This window comes from Cucurbita moschata, unplaced genomic scaffold, assembly GCF_002738365.1.
Source record: "Cucurbita moschata cultivar Rifu unplaced genomic scaffold, Cmos_1.0 Cmo_Scf00005, whole genome shotgun sequence".
NCBI lineage: Eukaryota > Viridiplantae > Streptophyta > Magnoliopsida > Cucurbitales > Cucurbitaceae > Cucurbita > Cucurbita moschata.
In genome coordinates, this window is record NW_019268521.1 from 5,152,745 (window position 1) to 5,175,509 (window position 22,765).

Here is a 22,765-nt window from a genome sequence, read left to right on the forward strand (position 1 = left end):
TTTTTTTTTTTTTTTTTGTTTCTGTTTCTGTTTATGTTCTTCCAATGACCATTTTATGGCGAAATGTTGTATCTGCTTCATGTTTGTGACCATAATTATGCAAAAAAGAAGAAGAAAAGTTTGCTTTTTTGGTCATTTTTTTTACCCAAAACCCTAATTTATTAAGAACATCCATATGGGTGTGTGAGAATTTTGATACTTTTTGTCATTTTTAGCAAATTTCCTCATCTGGGTTCCTAGATTTTAGTGATTTGATTCGACCCATTTGGCCAAAATTTGATCTTTGATGTTGTTGTTGTTCTTGAGGAATGGTGTTTGTAGAATCGAAGTTGACAGAAGAGAGTGAGCACACAGAGGCTTTTGGTATAACAATATGCCATTGCTCTTGCGTGCTCACTTCTCTGTCTGTCAGCTTCCATCGCCAATTCCTTCTTTTTTCCCCCCTAAATTCTCAATTTTCTTCCTTTTTTCTTGTCTAATTTTTGTTCATTGTTCATATATACTTCAATTATGATGGTTCATGTGAGAATTGAGATGGGTTTTGTGAAGTTGAGATGTAAATCAAATTTTTGGGCTCAATAATTCTCATTCAATTGGTTTTGATCTGAAAGTGGAAACCTAAATCCAGGTCTTGTTGTTCTTGTTCTTGTTCTTCTTTGGTTCTTTTGTTTGAGGTTTAGAACAGAAGCTAATGGGGGAAGATCTACAAAAGAAAAGCACAAGATGATTCATTTATGCAGGTTTTGTCAACAATGAAACTGGTAATTTTAAATGTTCTATGTTTTAAGACAGCCGTACGTCAATTGCAGTGACAAAATAATATAATTAGAGGGATCTTTTTTTTTTTTTTCTTACTTAATTTGGGGAAGTAATTATGACTTCATTGACTGCTTATATGTATCTCTTTTTGTTTTGGTCTTGTTCATCACTTTCATTTTGGTTGGAGGTCGAATCTCAGACACATCGAGCTCGAATAACTATAAGTCAGGTCGTTCAAGAGATTGGCGTTTGTGGTATATATTACTAGTTACAGTCTACAAGCTTTTGCAAGCTCGAGGTATGTGACAAGCCTTTTCTATCAATGAAATATTGAACGATGTTTCTTTTTTTTTTTTTTAGTTCATTAAGTATGAAGCAAGAGATCGAACATTCAACTGTATGGAATGCTTAATCTGCATCTTATTCATGTTGAAGAATGTTCTTTTGAACGTAAGTCGAGTGATTTTTCATTTGAGCTTTAATCCATCGTCTTAAATAATAATCTATGAGTGATAAGTTAAGTATTAGACATTTCTTGAGCTATCGAGGTTTATCATTGCTTATTCAGTCTTTCATCACAAGAAAAATCAAGTACTTGTGTGAAAGTTTGTTCTTCAATGGTGGGTGATTTTATGAATATATTGTTTATGCTGCAGCTATAAGTATGTCTTGCTAAAATATTTTGTTATGAAAAAAGTTCTAATAATTTATTTGGATATAACTCGAAGAGGTCAATTGGTTCAATACTCGCTTCCAGTTTGATCTGGAAGTCAAGCGCACTATCATTGCACCACATATCTCATGATAATGACATTCTCTTGATTCTTATTTATATGGTAGATAAGCAAGGACAATGAAATATCGATCCCTGAATAACGGATGGAGGTCATCTCAAAGCCCCTCGCCCCATCTCAACGAGGATGAAACGGAAGGAGACGGGAATTAGTACATCAAATGGTAGAATCATACGACAAACACATTCTACGGATAAACCTTGAGAAAGGGTTCAATGAACTGATGTCTACTCTTCTAATGCAGGGCATTGAGTTGAGCATACATCTAAAAAGGATTATTGATTTTTGGACTTCCACACTCAAATAAGAGTAGCATTTGATCATAAAATGTAAGCCTACAACTTCCTTTGCCAGTTGCCTGTTGTGGATTCTGTGATGATCATAAAACGAAGTATATTAGCATCCGACTCGGATAATGTCAACGTAATTGTAACACCCCAAGTAGATCAGTTCTCATCTAAAAACAACAATTCCAGTCAACAGTTCTTCATTATAAGAATTCATGTTTGACATACATATATCTTTTGGTTGTATAATGGTGTGCTGCAGCCTGCCAAGGAGGAGCTCAAGAACCGAGAAGACGATGGAAGAACACATAATCTCATCGGTTCGTGCTAACATAATCACAGACATTAGAAGTATGGATGAAATTGCAGTATAAACAACCAATGAGAGTGAAGTTTAAAGCTCCAAACAAGAGAACAAGATGTGTAAACATATGATGTAATGTATGAAAATGGCCTATAAGTAGTAGGGCATCCAAAAGTGCACTGCTTTATTCTTTATACTTACTGAGCTTTAGCAGTAAATGTGCACTGCCATCTCCAACCCTGATAAACAGTTAACATGAGAATCATTTCTTAGCTTGCCTCTACCAAGTCAGAATCTACTGTTCTAGATGGGCTTCCATGAACAGTTCAATTTTTCATGAATGCCAAATGAAGAACAAGACTAAAAGATACAGTACAATTTGAAACTGAAATGGCAGAAGTAGTAAAACAGATGCCATCAATTCAGGTATAATACTGTACTCTACCTTTATCAGCCTGTTCACTACCCTGAGTAACAGTGAAAGCTTGGCACTTTCTTATCTGTACTTGCACTTTCTCGTCGTCTTTATCTATGCACTTGTTTTTCCCCCTTTTCAAAGACGCTATTGAACAAACAGTTCATATCCTTTTACACTTTTCTTATCTCAAAATTCTTTTTAGCTGCAAATTTTCTCGTCTTTATTCCCATTAACAGTACAATCATTTGAGGTGAGGTAAGCCCTGCAGGTACGAGTCATTTCACTTCAAAATTTGGAATGAACAGAATAATTCTTACATGGAAAAGATAATGTCAAGACGTCCTTTTGCACAAAAAGTTTGGCTGGAAATGATACACTATTAAATTGCCAATAAATGGAACGTTAGAAAAGAGATCTTATCAGGAAAAGTTTATTAAATATGGACTACAAAGGAAGAGTGTCAAGCCGTTGATGCACTTTTGGAGAGAGCCCCAGCTGCAAATAAGAGATTCCTCCGAGAGAACTGAATCAGAAAGAAGATATAATTATTTAGGGAAATGTTATGGGAAGAAATAAATTTTAAAAAATGCTAGTTTAGTCTGTCGATCGATACCCGCAAACTGTAAACTGGAGTTGATTTGGTTGGTAGAGTCTTCAAGGATCTAAGTCTATTGGCAGTTCCACTTTTGCTGTTAACGAGAACAGAGACGTTTAATATGCAAATGTTAAATAATTATAACTGAAACATCTTAAACTATTTCAGGAAGAACTCACTTTTCATCTGTTCTAGGTGGCTTTGTGCTTGAAGTTACGTCCCATAATTTCACTGTGCAATCGGCAGAGCCAGAGGCAAGGAGAGAGCCCTCACAACTGAAATGGAATATACATCAAATATTGGATAATTACTTGCGTGGATATTGGGTGAGGTGGGGAGGGGGTGGAATTTTTTTTTTATATACCTGAAAGCAAGGCTCCAAACGCATGATGTGTGTCCAATCAAAGGTGTAACACAGCGACCAGTTGATAGGTCCCACATCATAATCGTACCATCTTCATCACCGGATGCCATGAACCGACCATCAGGTGACATTGCCAAAGACAGGATCATGCTCCTGTGACCGATGAAAATTCGAACACATTCCCCACTCTGGACATCCCACAATCTAACCGTTTTGTCACTCGACCCAGTTGCAATGTAGTTGCAGTTGGCATGCCATTGAACACACTGAAGATGTCATAAGATTTGTCATGGATCATATTATACCAGAAACACTAGGATCAGACAACAAAAAAGAGTTGATCTGGAAAAGCTTAAATATTTAATTCTTGAAGATGAGGTTTTAAACTACGGAAATCAGTGTAAAGACTTCCATCATTCAAGGGAGAGGGACCGATACAGCAGAAAACTAGTTTCAAATAAGAAAACAACTGTACGCAGGGAGAGAATAATGCTTAAATTTGAGGGGGAAAAGACAACACAGGTAGGAAGAAAAATGGTACTACTATCTGCTTGAATATTCTAACGACCCCTCCCAACTTAAATATAAGCAATTAAAGATCAGAGAAGGAATAAAGAATGAACTGCTCACATCCACATCGGATAGATGTCCTGCCATGATCCTCAGAGGTTGAATTCTGTCCATAGACCAGATCCTTGCAGTTCGATCATGTGAACAACTAGCAAAATAATGTCCAACCGGACTAAACTGCACCAGGAAATTAAACATAACGATGAAATCTTTCACATTGCACAATATGTCTAAAAGTAGAAAAGTCCAAGTACCACAGGCAAATTAAAATGAAGTATAAACAGAAAAGTCTACTGAAGCTTGAGAAAAAGAGAGAGTGAGCAACCTCTCTACTCATAAGAAATTAAGAAACTAGAATTTGAAAACAAACAACAAAAGCGCTAAGTAATGACATTAGAAATACAGGCACGACACCTTGAACAGACAGGACCAGCGTTTGAAGGAATAAGTAACAAGACAAAACTCTTTTAGATACGGTGTTCATCCCAGTAATAAACCATGTACTAACCCAAGCAAAGCAAATGCCATTCACTTCAACTCATATATCTTAGAAATATATATATATATATATATATATATTGAACATTTTCTTGCTCTGTCCAAGACTTGATCGTTAAGAAAAATGTGTCTGTGTTTCTTTGCTTGTGTTGTGACTTTTCACCTAGTGCTTTGGTTTTTTTCTTTAAATACCAGAAAAAGAAGTCAGAATCCAACCATCATCAAAAGTTGTGGGTATGTGTAGAGGCATTGCCAGACATTCCTTCTTCCTCTAACTAATACAGGTAACCTACATACCAGTTAACCTACGCCACAACCATAGATATCTGATATAAAATGTTTACCTGAACATCCCATACTGGGTAATTGTGACCTTTGTAGCAAACAAGACTGGCATTTAGTTTTGTGCTCCACAATCGAACTGCAGCAGGAAAACAGAAACTTTCAAAATCTAAAAAAAGAAAATCATAACCAAACTTAAAAGAAAACAGAGGGCCAGTATGATCATACTAGTTGTGTCTGCAGAGGATGAAAGAACAAAGTCCCCAATGGGACTGAAAGTGGCAGAGTGAACAGGCCCAGAATGACCTTGAAATAATGTATAAGACCTCTTCCCACTTGTATGCCCTGTCACTGGATCACTAGTAGACATGTCGTTTTCATCCTGCAAAACAGCTGATAGACGTGATAGTGAAAGTCAAATTCTCTTCTCAAATGTCTGAGCAAAGGAATTTATTAGAAAAAACAACTCATGATGATGATTAGTGTGACACCAAGAGGAAGCAAGCTGTTCTATTTGATAACGAAGTCTGGAAAGGGGGAATGCTAAACAATTGGTGACTTAGCTCAAAGTTGGAATAATGAAACGACGAATCAATTCTCATGAAGTAGGAGATAAGAAATTCCTCAAGAATTAAGGAAAAGGGTGGAGGGAAAATCAGAAGCACTATAAAATTTTATACAACTTCAGTCCATATTATGAAAAACCAGAAAGATCTCTACTGGCATTCCTTTACATAAAGAGTACACATGAAATATCAATAACATGATATCTATAGTAATGCGTATAAACTTGACACTTGAGCATGAGTTTTATTCATAAATCTACACCAATTTACTAGGATAAACACAAATGCCTTGAAATAACAAACCTAATCTGTGTTCCAGAGCCCCTGGCTATATATCACATGAATATTCAAATGAGCACCAACAGTATGATAATGAAAACTAAAAGCCAGAAACAGAAAAAACCGCCCATGGCAGCTCAACTTATTTTAACAGACTTACTATTGCCAGCTTGTTGTCCCAGCTTTGCCATGTCCCAAACCTGCAGAGAACCACCAAGATTTTTTAGGTGAGCAAATAATAATTAGGCCACCCTAAGAAACTTAAAGAGAAGACCTACCTTCAAAGAAGAGTCTGAAAATCCACCAGCAACCAAAGCTCCATCATGAGATATTGATGAACAGTTTAAACTACATCAGAATAAATGATATCAATTGCATGCGCATTGAGACTGAATAAACTGTTGACATAGCAGAAACAGAAAGAAAACTTGATGGATACCCGTTGTGTGTATTAATGAAGGTATAAAAGCTGACTGATGGCAGAGCAACAGAACTCAACTGCACACGGTTTCTCAAGTCTTCAAGAATAGATTGTTCCACCTCTGTTGTACTGGAAGCAATCAACACGACAAATCAATAGCAAGGAAGAGCAGTGTGGCTGTCGTAGTACAGTAATCACTTAGCTAAGAGCTATATTTTATGACTGTAGGCAACAAAATAACATAAGATTCAAGAAAATACATTATAGGTAAAGCAAGCTCTGGCTTCACTCGTGGCGCCATAGATGCAGAATTAGCTTCAGCCCTCAGAGTTTTCCCAGGTGCACCGGCAGTCTTGTCCTTCTTGACCTTCTTAATTGAAGCACCTTGCTTTCCTCCCTCAGTTGTTCTTTTCTAAACAAGCAAATGACGACATGCAACTCATGAGATTTTATAATAAACAATAATACGATGCAGATTTATAAAATAGTAGCAATTTAATAACAACTTATAGATAAAAGACAGGATATCCGCTAAAGATAAGAAGCACAGAATCACCACAGGTACCTTATTCTCATCCACGTCACCATCCTTGGTTTCTACCTCAGCCTTCTCAGAATCTGAAAGCAAACCAGCAGCTTTCTCCAAGCGTTCCTCTAAAGAATCTTCAAGTAACTATTACCAACATAAATTTAAATATAACAATCAAGGAATTTGAAATTGAAGAGGATGTCAAATCAGAAAAAGTTAAAATGAAAGAAAGGAAGAAGAGAGAAAAGAAAACCCATAAACAGCACATACAGATTGTTACCATAATTTACATTATGACATAATTTTTAATTCTTTTAGAGAAAACTGAAGGATATCTTTCTACGTTTTAAATTGAGAAAAGGACCAAAGATGTCACAGCTTATCAACAAAATAATAATAGAAAAAACCACAACCAAGCATAATAATAAACAACCCAAAGATCAGAACGTATAGGCTAAGTAAGTTGGTAGTTTGCCCACCCACCCCCCATTGGACTTCTTTTTTATTTATCTGATTGGCAGTCTCCTGGGTGCTTCCCGAGAGTGTCACAAGTTCAGCATCATCAGATATTGAGCTAGGCTGACCAGGGAAAACTGCAAAACCAGATGAAGGTTATAATAGAGTCAGAAGATAAAACACTTACAACTTGCATAAAAACTAGACGATCTGAAGCAAGGGTTAAAAGGAAACAGACCTTGGAAGTTGATACGCTCATTGATAATCCCAAGTATCACTGTGGTTTGGGTCTTATGAAGATATTGAAGTAGCATCTCATAGGAGTACTAAACAACATAATTGGAAAATAAAACCTTTCAGAAAATATAGTTTGATTAGTTAAGTTCTGTTCATGAGAGATCTAAAATGACCGATAGATAAGAAAGCAAATGCATGATAATCATGAACATGATACTAAATAATGATTGAAAACCTAGGGATTACCTGGCATATTTTTATGTTAACTTTGCTCTGCCTTAGAGAATGAGCAAATTCCATCTCCTAGAATATATTATCATCATAATGTCAAAACCAGTGCCATCGCCACAAAACAATGACAGGAACATAAGAAAGTCATTACTGGTTAACAACAAACCTCCAAATGAGAAGGAGATAGTACGCCTTCCAACTTTTGTAGATCTCGTAGGTGCAACATTTCATGGTCTTCACGGAACCTATTGAAAAAGGTTCGAGCTGGAAGATAACAAGCAAAATAATAAAAAAGTAATCATACGTATCTCCATCACATGAGATTGTAAAAGAAAAATTAGTTTGCAAACCTTCTTGAATATGTCCTTTAGCCACAAGATCCATGAAACAATGGATAAACACAGGATATAGCACACGAAGCAATTCATGCTGAAATGCAAGAATTAAAGTTCTCATTATCGGAAGGAAAAGTTTAGAATGAATCATAAATTCAAGGAAAAAATTAAACAACTACTTACCTTGTACAAATCTAGCGAGTTGTAAGCCCAGGACCTAAGCTTGCTATATCCTTCAAGGTATCTGGCTGGAATATTCTCTACTCTGGAAACAAAAACAATGAAGAGCAAAAAAAAACTCTATAAATACTTCTGTTCAATAAAATACAATATGTTAATGAAAGAAGCAAATAAACAAGAATGAGGATGGCAACCACGACATTATTGCTATCCTTCTAAACCCAAAAGCCAAGAGAGATCTCAAAGAAAATTTCTAATTGTAACATAAATGAAAACATGTGTAATGAGAGTGTGTGTAGACTATGTTACATATACTAAGTGATTTGGAATTGGCTGCTTTAGATTTGGCTGTAGACTATGTTTGGCGTTCAACCTATTTATCTTTTTGGCAGCTTGAGATAGAGAGAGCTCAACGTAGAACATATTTCCATATCAAAAGGAGGTAGGTACACTCTTATACAAGCTACCCTTTCTAGCATGCCTCCATACTAACTTAGTTTAAATGACCATCAAAGGTGGCCACATCTTTGGAAAAATTCATTCCACATTCCTCTTGGAAAGGTTCGAAACGAGATTTTGGCTTGCATAACGTCAGTTGGGAGATGAATCAATTATCCCATCTCTTGGGAGGCTTTGAGAATGGAAATTTCTGTTTGAAATTCAGCACTCTTGGCTAAATGGATTTGGAGGTTTTTCATGGTTTGTGAAACAAAATAATATGGAAATATGAGGAATCATCCTACATTATTTTAGCTAAATGGATTTGGAGATTTGGAGATTCCACAAAGTTTATTAAAAAAAAAAAGTCCAAATTCCAGGATCCATCATGGACTCTCTCTAACTGTTACTAAACAGTAATCTTTTGTAATTTGCTTCTAAATGAAGTGGTTTCTTGTAAGCTCCTAATCCTCCGGAAAAGTACACGTAAATTGAGAATACGCTACCCCACAAGATATGATCAGCATTTTCAAGTAAGTAGCTCTCAAGGGATTAACATTAGCTAGGGTACAAGTCTAGTCGTTATAATCAAAAGCATTTAAAATCAATTCATCCTACAAGAAACCATTCGCTCTATTTCTTAAACCCATCGTCCGTAACACTCCACAAAAAAATTCTAGTTTACAACCATAGATCCTTAAAAAAACACTTCAAACTTTTTAATTTCTCAACATACAAAACAAACAAAGGTTCGACTGATTCAAAAGTTCGCACAACATAAGAACTAACAAAATGCAAATGAAAGTTCGGAATCGAGATGAATTACAAGGGGAGAGAAATTACTCAGAGAAGGAGAGCAAGCGCTTAGCGAAGTCGAGGTCAATGGAAGAGGCTGAAGAGGATGAATTAGTCTTGTTATGGCGTAACTCATCCTGAAAAGCTTGTTCCGTTTCTTTGAAACCCTTCTTCTTCAAGTACGCTGACACGAAATTCGCTATCTGTTCTTCGTCCATTCTGCAACGTTCTGCAATTCACCTTCCCGCTCCACAAATTTGCCCCTTCCCGCACTTCTCCACGGCTCTCTCTCTCTCTCTCTCTCTCTCTCTCTCTGGAAGGAAACTGGGAGAGGAGGGAACTGTAACTGGACTGGGCGCGGGCTAGGTGTTTTATTAATGGGCCTGAAAATATCGGAAATTCTGAAAAATATCAAATATATTATGTAAAAATTAAAATTAGTTGACTTAATATATTGGACAAAACATTATGAGTAATGTGAAATTACCAAAATCCTCTGATTAAAATTCATAATTACGAAAGTAGAATCTTAAATTCGTAATAGTGTAATTAAAAACAAATAAAAATACATTGGAGTTGGAGCTCATTGGACCTATCTCGGCCCATTTTTATGGGCTTCATTGTTCCAAATTTCGGTGGGCCCATCTAAGCCCACTCAAATAGTCCAATAATTACCTTATCCATATATTATAAATAATGAAAAGGGAAAATATATATATATATATATATATATATATATTTTTTTTTTTTTTTTTTTTTTAATATATCAGATTTGAGTATATATAAAAATAATATTGCAGTTTTTTAAAAATAATATGACAGTAATTTTGAAGAGTAGTTTTCGGATTTTAACCTTAGAAAGGGTAAATTAATAATTTTCTTAGATAAATTGTAACGACCCAGATCCACGATATTGTCATCTTTGGACTTTCCCTTTCGAGCTTCCCCTGGAGGCTTTAAAACCTGTCTGCTAAGGAAGGTTTCCACACTTTTATAAATGAAGGTTTGTTCTCATCCCCAACTAATATGAGATATCACAACTCACTCCCCTTCAAGGTCCAACGTCCTCGCTAGCACTCTTTCCTTCCTCTAATCGATGTGAGACCACCCCCAAATCCACCCCCTTTGGGGCCAGCGTTCTTACTGCCACACCGCCTCGTGTCTACCCCATTTCGGGGAACAGCGAGAAGGCTGACACATTGTCTAGTGTCTGGCTCTGATACCATTTGTAACGATCCAGATCCACCGCGAGCAGATATTGTTCTCTTTGGGCTTTCTCTTTCGTACTTCCACTAAAGGCTTTAAAACGGCCTGTTAGGGGAAGGTTTCACACCCTTATCAATAGCTTTTTCCATCTTAAATCATAGTAATTTTTTAATTTTAAATATTTTTTAAATTTAAAAACATATGAAAGGGAAGCTTTAAATTTTTCAATTTCATAATTAAAAAAAAAAACTAGACACGAACAAACATATTTTATCAAATATAGCTGGCGATTAATAAGTCAAAAGTTCGAATCTCTAATCCGTTTGTTTAATTAAAAAAGTAACTAGACAAAAAAAAAAAATTGTTAATAAAAATTACCTACGCGAGCTCGAGAAGCTTAGCTGGGCCAACTCTACACAAGCTCGAAAAATTTAGGTAGGCCGACTTTCCTCCATCCAAATATTAGATGACGAATTTCTCATGAAACGTAAGTTAACAATAGTAAACGACACATATCAAACATAAACTCGGCTTCAACCTAACGGGTACCTACAAAATCTTGTATCGATCATTCGAGGGGCACATGGGGTGATGTATGGGTCGAAAGCAATTGAAAAGATGTCACTGTAGCTTAAAAGATGAATTATTGGTAGTGGTGACGATGACGTGGCTCATGCCCCCACTGACTTTGCCCATGAAAAAACTGTCCAGCTGGATTTTAACTGGGCCACGTCGACACGCTCAACGGCAACAAAATTCTCAGGTCCATACGTGGCTTGCCAAATACTCAAAACTAATATATATATTTCAAATCCAAATAATGGCTTATCATATCGCTTTCCCTGTCTGTGGGGCCACGCAAATATGCTCCAGCACTCTAAACGAATTAAAATTTTATTTGATAACAATTATTTATAAATAAATAAATAAAAGTAATGATTTACGTGCTTTTTTGTTTTTTAATATGTTTTAAAAATAATTTTTAAATTATAGCTCAATTTAAAAAATAGGAGTAATTTTCCCTTTTAATTGACAAAATTCACTCGCTAGAATAAATTTATTTTTAAATTTTTTTTGTATTTATTAAGTAAAATAATAATATAAGTAATATGACTTGGGTTCCATAACTATTTAGTTATTTTTTATATATTTTAAAATAATAAATTTTTTCATAATAAAATCAATAAAAATTATCAAGTTATTTTCTTGGGACCCATTTGAGGATATATTTGAAATGACACTATTATTTGAGGATCAAATTTAAATAAAAATAAATAAATTATTTTTAATTAGAAAAAAAGGTGGGGGTTGTAGTACGTGGCTCGACACGAATGGAAGCTTTCACACCAACCATTACCAAGCAAAAATGAGGTGTGGTGCGAAACTATTGGCTAGAAGGTCGTTGCCCATGCCCTGCCCTTTAAGTTGCGGTGGCTAGGTTATCATGACCAACGTTTATGGGACCGTCTTAATTAACTTTAAAACCCTTAATTATTGGTGTAATGGAAATAGAGTTTAACCTAAATTATTAATTTCCTTAGCTAATTAAGTAGTTGGAGCTGCCTCCCACTAAAAAGGCAGAAATTCCTCGAGATAATATATTTTTTTTTTTTGGAAATAAATAAACCAATCAAAACTCGCCATGTGGATTATTATTGGAAACAACTCAATTTTAAATTTTAAAATTGGTAATTATTTAATTTCTTTTATTATCATTATTTTCAGTATAATATAATTTTGCTTCCCTCAGAAATAAAATAATACAATGATTAATAATAATAATCTTTTTAAAAATTTTAAAAATTTTAAAAATTTAAAAAATTGAGCAGCCGCTAATGGAGTGGCTAAGCGCCGGGTAATCTTTATCAAAGTGAGCCGCGCCAGCGGGACCTGATTTATTTATTTTTATTTTATTCCAATTATGCCCCTTGGAGGCAGCGGGGCGCTTTACTTTGCTTTTTCCTCGTTTCTCAAAATATGGAAAAGTTCGAAAATGAAAATGAAAAAAATAAAATATTACATTTAAACTTTAATAATAAATAAAATAATTAATAGCTTGTAACAATGGCACTTTTGATGGTAGCTGATTTGCGATTGTGCGATACACATTTCTTAGCAAAAAGTGAGTTAAGTCAAGTTCTTATTGCGTTGCCCACGGCCAAGCGACGTATGCTCGAGCCTCTAACCCCAGTTTAAAAAGAAAGTTGTAGAAAACGGGAGTAGAGAGGTTTCGAAAGAAAGTTTTGAAAATAAGATTTGAGAGATTGAAATTGATGTTATATGTGATGCAAGCAAAAAGACAACAATAATTAACATGTACTGTCTCTTTTAAAGCGGAACAGAAAAGTAGGTAAGAGATGTTTGTACGTGGTGAAGTGCACATTTGCCATTTTTAAAATTTTTCAAATAAATAAAAAAGCGACGACCGTTACGAATAATTAGTTTTATATAATAAAAATAAATATGATTTAATCCTATAAAATTATAATAATATTTTTATGTAGACTAATTTTATTTTACGTGTTATTTTAAAATATATTTTAATTACCATATATCTATTAATTCTTAAATTAAATGACACGTAATAAGAGAATAATAAAAAAAAATTTAAGACTAAATAATCACCGTCGGCAAACCCCCATGCGCCGGTCGGGATTACCGCCGGTTGTTTCGAGACAATGCTGGATTTCCAAGTCCCACGCGCTCTTGACTTTCTACATAAAAGAATTCGCTTCCGACAAGCTGGTGGGGTCCATCGCGTCTAAATTAAGTGGAAAAGAAAAAAAAAAAAAAGAAACAAACAAATCAATCAAATCGATAAATTTAAAAATAAAATTTAAACTCCAATATTCAAAATGTATTTATAACCTTACCAAATCAAATAATTTTTGCACTTTCAACAGAAAAGTGCAAAAATTAATTTTTTTTTTTTTGTTAGTTTCAAATTAATTTATCCAACCTATAAAAGGTACATTAATAAAAATACGATGTAAATATTTTTTCTTTAAAAAGAAGTTTACATAAACATTTAATTTTTAGCCTAAATTAACTATGTATCGAAACTATACAGCTAAAATATAGTATGTTATATAGTATGTTCTAAAATATACGATGAATTTCTATATATATTTTTTAAATAAGTTCAATTTTTAAGCTATTTAATATTAATTAAAAAAAACAATGAAATTGTAATTTGATAAGTATTATTTTTAAATAAAATTTATATAATTTAGTAACTATATGATTTTAAATTTACAAAATATTGGAATTCTATTTACAAACATTAAAATTTATAAATTTCAATTAAAAAAACAGAGTTGCCCATTCATGGTTTATCATTTTATTTTCCATTTGTTAAATATAATTTTTAAATCTTATCGAAATTGCAAAATAATAATTAAAAAAACAATAATAAAAATATTTTTTTATTTCCCCCTTCCTTGATTTCGAAATTATATCATATTCTCGGAAACTCTATTTAAATTATTCAATCACAAAACTAACAAATTAATTACAAAAAAAAACTTTTAAAATTAAATTAAATTTCAATCCAGCTTTTAATAATGTCAAATATATTAAATTCTAAGATACCCACAATTATATTTTTATTTAATAAGGTAAATCTATTGTTGGTTATAGTCAATTGCGGGCTAAGTTAGGAGTATAACTCTCACCGGTGTTTTAGACAGCTTCTAAACTTTCTTTTAAATTTTGTTCTGTATCAATATAGTGGTTAAGAAATCTTAAAACGCTATTATAAGGACTAACCCGTCACAATCAACCAATTTTTTATATAAAAATAAATTAAATGATAATTTAAAGTAATAGATGACAATTAAATAATGTTTGTATATAAAAATATTGGTTAATCGTCGATAGACATCATTGCTAGCAGCCAAATTACGAGGGCTGATTAAACCAAAAAATAAAAATAAAAAAGAGATTAGTTAGGGGAAAAGCCAAGTGGGCAAAGATATTTGATTGTTTATAATTACATTATAAAAATATTAATTTTATGTTAATATTCACATTTTTTTTAAAATAAATAAATTTATACACATATAATTTATTTTTAATTATAAATTAAAAAAAAATGTCGTTAATAATATTTTTTATAAATAAAAATTTTAAAATTTTAACACTTTTATATAATTTATAAAATTATTTAGTTTTTTAAATACTAAATTAAAAATTTAATTTAATAGGTATTTTTAAAATTTTAGAGAGGGACTTATTTTAAGAATTTAAGATTATTTATATTTTTGTCCTATTATAATACAGGTAGTGTATATGCCTACTTTTGGGGCTTGTGGGCTTCTCCTCTATGTATAAAAACCACGGTAAGGAATCCTTTCTGTGTGCTCAAGAACCAGGAATCGCGGCGGTTCCCAGTTTTTACCTATTTCTCTCTTCTTCAGTCAACTATCTCTCCCAGTTTCAAGCCTTGATTCTTATAATTTCACACACAATCTCTGGATTTCCTCGATGGAATCCGTCGGAATCAGTATCTACGCCGTCCTTTCCTCGATTCCGTCGCTGTATTTTTCCACGATTGTAAGTGAATTTCTGATCTAGATACGGAATTGGCCTTGATTCAAATCTTTGTGTGTGTGTGTGTGTGTGTGTTTGTGTGTGTGTGTTTGGGGATTCTCTGTTTTAATGGAGGAGAGGCATGTTCTGTTTGGTAAATATGAGATTGGGAGGTTGCTTGGGAAGGGGACTTTTGCTAAGGTCTATTATGGAAAAGAATTGGAGTCTGGAGAAAGTGTAGCGATTAAGGTTTTAAACAAGGATCAGGTCAAGAAGGAAGGGATGATGGAGCAGATCAAGCGCGAGATCTCCGTTATGCGTCTTGTTCGTCATCCAAACATTGTTGAGTTGAAGGAAGTAATGGCGACGAAGACGAAGATCTTCTTCGTTATGGATTATGTTCGCGGTGGTGAGCTTTTTGCCAAAGTTGCAAGAGGAAGACTCAAGGAAGATGTGGCTCGGAAGTATTTCCAGCAGTTAATCAGTGCCGTCGATTACTGTCATAGTCGTGGAGTTTCTCACCGCGATTTGAAGCCGGAGAATCTTTTGCTGGATGAGAACGAAGATCTCAAGATCTCCGACTTTGGACTCTCCGCTCTACCGGAACAGCTTCGGAACGATGGTCTTCTCCACACGCAGTGCGGGACTCCGGCCTACGTCGCACCGGAAGTACTAAGAAGAAAGGGCTACGATGGAGCCAAAGCCGATATCTGGTCTTGCGGTGTGATTTTGTATGTTCTGTTAGCAGGATTCCTTCCGTTTCAGGATGAGAACATCATGACTATGTATAAGAAGGTTTTCAAGGCCGAATTCGAATGTCCGCCATGGTTCTCCGCTGAAGCGAAGCGTTTGATTTCAAAAATCCTCGTCGTAGATCCAGAAAGACGAATCACAATCGGAGCAATCACGCGAGTTCCTTGGTTCCGCAAAGATTTCTCAAGATCGCTCTCGTTCACGATGAAAGAATTAGTCACAGCGAAAACAGAGGATTCCGATTCCGAGAGTCCAAAACTATCGACGCCAAAATTCTTCAATGCGTTCGAGTTCATATCGACGATGTCATCGGGATTCGATCTATCGAGCTTATTCGAAAACAAAAGGAAGACGGGATCCATTTTCACATCGAGATGCTCAGTGTCGACGATCATGGAGAAAATCGAGACGGTGGCGAAGAGACTGAGCTTCAAGGTCTCGGAAGTGAAAGACTTCAAGCTCCGGCTGCAAGGTCCGGGGGAGGGGCGAAAAGGAAAGCTATCTGTGACGGCGGAGGTGTTCGAAATAGCGCCGGAAGTTGCCATAGTCGAATTTTCAAAGTCGGCCGGGGATACTCTGGAATATTCGAAGTTCTGTGAAGAAGACGTTCGGCCGGCGTTGAAGGACATCGTTTGGACGTGGCAAGGTGATTGTGTCCCCACCGGTGACGGACGTCACGGCCAACTTGACGGCGACGGCTTTTTGTGAAAAAGGGAGATAGATGGTGACAGCGTGTGTGAAGATTGGTTTCTGTTACAAGTTTTAACTGCTTTTTCTTAAACACAAATAGCCTTTTGGAGGGAAAAGAGTGCTTTTTTGCTGCGAGTTTTTGTGAATACTAACTTTACCAAATACAATTATAAAAACAACATCTAAACAGTAACAAAATTTAAAATACAAATACCAAAATTATATTTTAATTAAATATAATATGGGTGATTTTGTACTACACAGTTAATTGGCTACTTGAATTTCAATTACCATTCACTGAAAATTTGATGGACTTCGATGTTATACTCGGCCCAAATTGAATTCGTTTGTTCGGCCCATTTATTATTCGGCCCATACTGAATTCGTTTGTTCGGCCCATTTCCACTGTCAGGCCTAGGGGCCCAAAACCAGATTCGATGCAAGCTGCAAATATTTAAATAAGTTTTTTTTAAAAAAAAAATCAAAACTTCCATCATAATTTATTTGAAATTATTAAATTATTATATATATATAGCTGGCAGGTTCAAATATATCACTAATATTTTTAATAAGTGATATTGAAATTTAATATATATTTTAATAAAGTTTCCGAAGGCAACATTCTTCCTTTTTTTTATTCCTTTTGATACACAAAATAATAGCAATCACTTAATTATTGCATGCCAGCACATTAATATTTTAGAATATGATTCTTTTTAAGAAAACATTAGTGGACGATAATATTAAACTGCTGACGTGCGAGCCATTTTTTTCTCAATAAATAAATAATCTTCAATTTGAGTTGAAATTCATTGTAATAATATCTTTTATTCATTTAAAAAAAAATCTAATCTAATATTTGAAATTGAAGTTTATCACATTAGTGAAATGATTTATCAGTTTAAAATTTGATTTTTATGATTTTTGTAATTAAATAAAACCAATTCATATGATTTTTGGAAAGGTAGATCTGGAACTGAATTTATCACAGTTGTCTAAAACTAAATTCAAAACTATTATAATTTAGAATATATGCAATCACACTTTTCTCAATTATAAAAATATTTATTTCTAAAATAATTTAATAAAGAAAAAAAAAAAAAGCAACAGCATATGATTCTGATTCAGAAGAAAAATTTGTAAAAAAAAAAAAAAAAAAAAGGTATAAGATAGAATGAAAAAGAATATGAACTAAATATCAAATCGTCATTCTTACTAAGTTTGACTAAAAAAATTTGAGGAGAGAGAAAGAAATTTGAATTTTTTTCTTATTTTCCACTTTTATTTATTTATTATTATTATTATTATTATTTTTCAATTCGGTCCAACTTAAAATATTATTTATAAATATTTTCAAATTTTAAGTTATATATTTTTACAGCTTAAAATTAAATTATTTTTATTATTTTTCCAATAAATTGAATCCATTTTTTAAAATGTGAAAACATAATGGAGGAGTAAGCCATTCTTTAATATAATATATCTTGGAGGTGCAAATAATTTCATAAAAAATATATAATCAAATTAATATAAAATTTGTTGTTATTATTATTATTATTATTATATATAATTATAATTTCTATATAATGATTCATACAAATTGGTTAAAATATTAGTTACTTTTTTTAAAAATCAATCTAAATTTTATTAATTATAATTATTAAAATTAATATACGATTTATAAGTTCAAAACTAATTTTTTAAAATAAATATACACAATTTAAAATCCATACAAAATTCATAATTATCCATAAACTTTTTTCAAGTATTAAAAATTAAATATGTCAAATAATTTTTTTTTTTTAAATTGGGACCTCGACAAATCGAATCGAGCATATTGGTACAAAACGAAAAACTAAGAACCAAATCGTTATAAATAAAAAAAAAGTTCTTCAATAGTCAATAAAATTTGGTGAAATTTTAATATATTCCTCTTTTTGAAAGACGTAAAGTTGCTTTTAAGTATTTTAACCATTAGGTTAAGATTAGTATCGTTTTCAAATTTAAACTTTACATTTCTTGTATTTTTCTCACAAACTATCCGACCGAGAATTTCTTTCTCTATACCTTTTTTTTTCGGGAAAATATTATCTCTATAAAGTTTGTTAAGATATGTCTGAATATAAAATACGAAAAAAAAAATATTCGTATTTTAATTTATTATTATTATTATTTTGGTAAGAATAAAACAAACAGTTTATGAATCATATTCGTCTTGAAATCAAAATTAAGGTTATTATAATTCTTGATTATCGTCAAATTTAAGGTTATTATTTAATAAATATTATAATAATAATAATTTATATTCACGTAATTAGTAATTAATATATTCTTTATTATCGTTGTGAATTATTGATATTATAATTTAAAAAATTTATTCCTCGCATGCATGGAAGAATTAATTTTTCTAACTTTTATTTTAGGAGAAAAAAAAAAAAAAAAAAAAAAGCTTAGACATGACAAAAGTAGTATAACATTAAAGGTAAAGGGACCATACATTTTGAAATATATCCTTAATTTCTTAAGTACTACGCCATAAAAAAGACATTCTTCAATAGTAATCGTATAAATATTTCAATAAATCTGCTCGTACTCTTTTTTATTTTTACGAAAATTTAAAAAATGACCTTACTTTATCTTTTGAAAAAGCAAAAAGAGTTCGATAAATTACACCGATATGTGGTCCAGTGCCAACCACAAACCAACCATTGAGCTAAAAAATGACGTGTTTGGCTAATCTTTTGAAAAACATAAATTTGAAAACAAGTTTAGTCCCTAAATATCGAGGTTTGTGTCTGTTTGATTCATAAACTTATAAACGGTGGTTTGTTCTCCTCCCCAATCGATGTGGGACCGCCCCCAAATCCACCCCCATTTGGGGTCCAGTGTCCTTACTGGCACATCGTCTCATGTCTACCCCCCTTCGGGGAACAGTGAGAAGGTTGACACATCATCCAGTGTCTGGGTCTGATACCATTTATAACTACCCAGATCCATCGCTAGTAGCTATTGTCCTCTCTGTGCTTGACTGCTTTCCCTTTCAAGCTTCTCCTCAAGGCTTTAAAACGCGTATGCTAAGGGAAGGTTTCCACACCCTTATAAATGGTGGGTTGTTCTTCTCCCCAACCGATGTGGGACATCACATCCAAGTAGATGGAATTTATGGATAAAATGATCATAACGAGAAATACTTACACAACGAGGTCGAGCGGAACCTATCACTGTAGGATGTGGTTCAGGGACAAACCATGTTAAAATCTCTCGAGGTTTAAAAAATATATTTTCAAAATTAGAGAGAAAACTTTAATTTTATAAATTTATTGAAAAAACAAAGATTAAATTTGAAAATGTGAAACTACAAGAAGCGAAGTGATAAAAAAAATCAAACTTTCTCCTTCCCATTCAAAACAAAATGAGCAGAAAAGTAATTTCATTTTCAAAAGCGCGTGGGACCCTTACACACTCAAGTCAACCATTCCACTCCACTTTCAAAGTCAACGTAACCACAAAACAAAATTATTTATTTATTTATTTTAAAAAAAGAATGTAATGTTTTATGAATGAATGTTGGACCAATAAAAGAATTCCAAAACCGAATTCCAGAAAAATGGGACCCTCTTCTGCAAATTTACCTTTATTTTATTTATTTATTTTTTAGCTCTTCTCTTTATATATAACTCTTTTTAATATAATCACTCAGTTTTGTGCAAAATCCTTCTTATTTTTGTTGTAAAAATGGATATTTTCTTGGATCTTAACATGGATCCTTCTTCTTCTTATGCTAATTCCGCCATGGATGACCCTCTTCATCCTTCTGTGAGTTCCTTTTGCTCTCTCTTTTTTGGCTATTTTCATGGTGATTTCTGATATATTATGTTTTGAAGCAGAAAAAACACAAGTTTGAAGAAGAAATGTATTGGGAGAAAGAACATCTCTCATTGAGCTTGGCAAACAAGGTGAACCCCATGACCCATTACCTTAATTTTGTGTTTTTTTTTTTTTAACTACCGAGCTCGTGGTTCAAATCACTCTACAAATAGTTCCCGATTTGAGCGAACCCCATGAGCCATCGAGCTTAGTTTATTGGGTATATCTTATTTTTTTAAGCTCGTGGTTCAAATGACTGTATGAATGATTTCCAATTTGAACATAGGTCAACTGATTGATATAGTATAGCAAAGTTCAAATTTTGAAGATGTTAGGGTTTCTCGTAACGGTACATCAATAACCCAAGTAGTTTTGTGGATTGTGAAGGGGCAGGGAAGCGATTCGAGCCGGAGATTGGAAGAAGAGTTGGATAGGAAAATGGTGGAGAATGGGAAGCTAAGTCAGATGTTGAGAATAATGTATGAGAAATACATTAATCTTCAGAAGCAAGTGGTGTGTTTGGTGAGCCATCAAAAGCAGAGCTCAGAAATGGAAGCTCTAATTTCTTCAAGGAAGAGAGAGGCAGAAGGAGAAGAAGAAGAAGAAGAAGAAGAAGGGATTTGCAGCACAAGAGATGAAGATTTCAACAGGTGGCTTAAGAGGCCAAGACTCAATGGAAACCCTAAGGTTTCTAAGGTTTTTGTGCATAAAGATGCATCAGATCCAAGCTTGGTAAGTTTCTTAGCCCTACAAAACCCTAGCTAGCTAGGTTTTAGACGTAACTAATTAGGGTTTCGGTTCGGGTTTGATAACCCGAGACTCACATCTGAATACTGAAAGAGAGAGAGACTCGTCTTGCGTATTGGATTGAGTACAGGGTCGATGCTTCTGACCGAACCACTGTTTGCTTCACCCAACTTGGTTTTATTGTTCCCTTTCATAAATTTGTCCATAAGTTTGACTTTAAAAAGTTGACTTTTTAAAGCTCGGATTTATTGTTGAATTTGGGTAGGAAGACCTATAAAGATTGACACTGAATTCAATATGAACATAGCTCAACTATAATTGACATATACTTCATTTTATGAGGTCAAAGATTCAAATCCCTGTTCCCATTCAATGGTTAAAATTAATTTTGGAGCGGTGATTTGGGTAAGAGGGTTTGATTTAGAAACCCTAATTGGTATGAATTTTTTTTATGAAAAAGGTGGTGAAAGATGGGTATCAATGGAGGAAGTATGGACAAAAGGTCACAAGAGACAATCCTTCTCCAAGAGCTTACTTCAAGTGTTCCTCTGCACCAAATTGTCCAGTAAAAAAGAAGGTAAATTTTGTTTATAATTTTGAACAGTAAATAACAAAGTAAAAAATGGAAAATGATGTTTTAAAAATTACTGTGTTTTTTTTTTTTTTTTTTTTTTTTTTTTTTTTTTTTTTTTTTTTTTTTTTTGTGTTTTTNGGAAGATCCAGCAATTTTGGTGGCCACTTACGAAGGAGAACACAACCATGCCAGCCATTTTCAAACTGAGCTTTCTTTAAGGTCCATCAATGGCGGGAAAGGCAGTGCAGTCCCGGTCTTAGCCACGATCAAGCCGTCGTGCGCCACCGTGACCCTCGACTTGATTCATGAAGATGGGCTGTTTAAGAGTCCTAAAGATTACGCGTCGTCGGAGTCGGCGGTGTCGACGGAGGCAGCGGTTTGGCAGGAGTTTCTAGTACAACAAATGGCTTCTTCCTTGAAGAAGGATCCTGAATTTGCTGGCATTGTTGCTGGTGCCATTTCCGACAAGGTTTTGGGAAACCAAACAGAGAATAAACCTTAAAACCCTCAAATGCTAAAGCCTTTGTGTTCTATTTTTGCTTTCTTTTGTAAATATTTGTTTGTTTGGATTATGTGTTGATTATCAATTTTGTTTTGTCAAAAAATAAATTAACAAGCCATTTTAATAATTATATAATCTATAAATAACATATAAATTAGAGTGTGTCTCTAGGATATATATATATATATATATATATATATAGTAAAAAATGTTATTAATTTCGTTTTTTTTTTCTTAACCAAACATTTGAATTCTTGATCAAATTTCTTTTAGTTATCAAAATCTGACTTGATTTTTAAAAACACCGTAGAAAATGAGATGAATACGACTCTCCATAATAATATGATATTGTCCACTTTGAGCATAAACTCTATGTCTTTACTTTAGGCTTCCCAAAATATCTCATATGAATGAAGTTAGTATTCTTCACTTATAAAATATGATTATTCCTTAAATTAGCTGTGGGACTTTGGTCGTCCAAAAATTTTCATCAAGACCAAGTTCATGTTTTTTTTTTTTTTTTTTTTTTTTTTTTTTTTTTTTTTTTTTTTTTTTTTT

General features: G+C 33.4%; 3 protein-coding genes and 2 long non-coding RNA genes across 9 annotated transcripts in view; 4 read left to right on the forward strand and 1 right to left on the reverse strand.

The window, feature by feature from the left end:
- LOC111443381 overlaps positions 1–2,693 on the forward strand; it is a 4,126-nt gene extending 1,433 nt beyond the window's left edge. The window contains exons 1-5 of one of the 3 annotated variants that reach the window (XR_002710487.1): positions 7–761; positions 947–1,057; positions 1,600–1,716; positions 1,798–1,882; positions 2,103–2,693. This is a non-coding gene — a long non-coding RNA (uncharacterized LOC111443381). Of the gene's footprint in view, positions 1–6; positions 1,058–1,599; positions 1,717–1,797; positions 1,883–2,102 lie in introns of those variants that run through there. The other 2 variants (XR_002710486.1, XR_002710485.1) reach the window with 2 other exon arrangements.
- Positions 2,694–2,811: 118 nt separating this feature from the next.
- Positions 2,812–9,680, reverse strand: LOC111443375 (transcription initiation factor TFIID subunit 5). 3 transcript variants are annotated; one of them, XM_023081169.1, is made up of 19 exons: positions 9,387–9,679; positions 8,109–8,190; positions 7,941–8,019; positions 7,757–7,854; positions 7,606–7,662; positions 7,361–7,448; positions 7,150–7,259; positions 6,703–6,810; positions 6,398–6,549; positions 6,156–6,266; positions 6,028–6,064; positions 5,877–5,919; positions 5,100–5,264; positions 4,934–5,010; positions 4,152–4,268; positions 3,522–3,787; positions 3,337–3,432; positions 3,176–3,251; positions 2,812–3,085 (listed from the first exon to the last, which is right to left on the reverse strand). In XM_023081169.1, the coding sequence occupies exons 1-19, from the start codon at positions 9,554–9,556 to the stop codon at positions 3,023–3,025; spliced, it is 1,995 nt and encodes a 664-aa protein (XP_022936937.1). In that variant the 5' UTR covers positions 9,557–9,679; the 3' UTR covers positions 2,812–3,022. The 3 variants fall into 3 exon arrangements, with proteins under 3 accessions (XP_022936937.1, XP_022936936.1, XP_022936938.1); XM_023081168.1 differs by having other exon boundaries at positions 5,877–5,916; positions 5,995–6,064; XM_023081170.1 differs by lacking the exon at positions 4,152–4,268 and having other exon boundaries at positions 5,877–5,916; positions 5,995–6,064; positions 9,387–9,680.
- An 869-nt stretch (positions 9,681–10,549) lies between these two features.
- Positions 10,550–22,613, forward strand: LOC111443383. Its single transcript, XR_002710489.1, has 3 exons — positions 10,550–10,566; positions 12,892–12,894; positions 22,526–22,613. It is a non-coding gene; the product is annotated as an uncharacterized LOC111443383 (long non-coding RNA).
- Positions 14,866–16,704, forward strand: LOC111443376 (CBL-interacting serine/threonine-protein kinase 5-like). Its single transcript, XM_023081171.1, has one exon. It carries the CDS (start codon positions 15,204–15,206, stop codon positions 16,533–16,535), a length of 1,332 nt encoding a protein of 443 aa, XP_022936939.1. The 5' UTR covers positions 14,866–15,203; the 3' UTR covers positions 16,536–16,704.
- LOC111443379 (probable WRKY transcription factor 40) lies at positions 20,203–22,238 on the forward strand. The gene is made up of 5 exons (XM_023081177.1): positions 20,203–20,333; positions 20,405–20,473; positions 20,772–21,116; positions 21,592–21,716; positions 21,844–22,238. Exons 1-5 carry the CDS (start codon positions 20,253–20,255, stop codon positions 22,205–22,207), a joined length of 984 nt encoding a protein of 327 aa, XP_022936945.1. The 5' UTR covers positions 20,203–20,252; the 3' UTR covers positions 22,208–22,238.
- Positions 22,614–22,765: the final 152 nt, after the last annotated feature.

What these genes read in the sequence shown, in the direction of transcription:
- LOC111443379 (XM_023081177.1), top strand. Translation starts at nt 20,253, where the DNA reads ATGGATATTTTCTTGGATCTTAACATGGATCCTTCTTCTTCTTATGCT. An exon ending in ATGACCCTCTTCATCCTTCT is followed by an intron (nt 20,334 to 20,404) that starts GTGAGTTCCTTT and finishes GTTTTGAAGCAG; the next exon opens with AAAAAACACAAGTTTGAAGA. An exon ending in CATTGAGCTTGGCAAACAAG is followed by an intron (nt 20,474 to 20,771) that starts GTGAACCCCATG and finishes TGGATTGTGAAG; the next exon opens with GGGCAGGGAAGCGATTCGAG.
- LOC111443375 (XM_023081168.1), bottom strand. Translation starts at nt 9,556, where the DNA reads ATGGACGAAGAACAGATAGCGAATTTCGTGTCAGCGTACTTGAAGAAG. An exon ending in CGCTTGCTCTCCTTCTCTGA is followed by an intron (nt 8,191 to 9,386) that starts GTAATTTCTCTC and finishes TTTTGTTTCCAG; the next exon opens with AGTAGAGAATATTCCAGCCA. An exon ending in TATCTCCTTCTCATTTGGAG is followed by an intron (nt 7,663 to 7,756) that starts GTTTGTTGTTAA and finishes AATATATTCTAG; the next exon opens with GAGATGGAATTTGCTCATTC.
- LOC111443376 (XM_023081171.1), top strand. Translation starts at nt 15,204, where the DNA reads ATGGAGGAGAGGCATGTTCTGTTTGGTAAATATGAGATTGGGAGGTTG.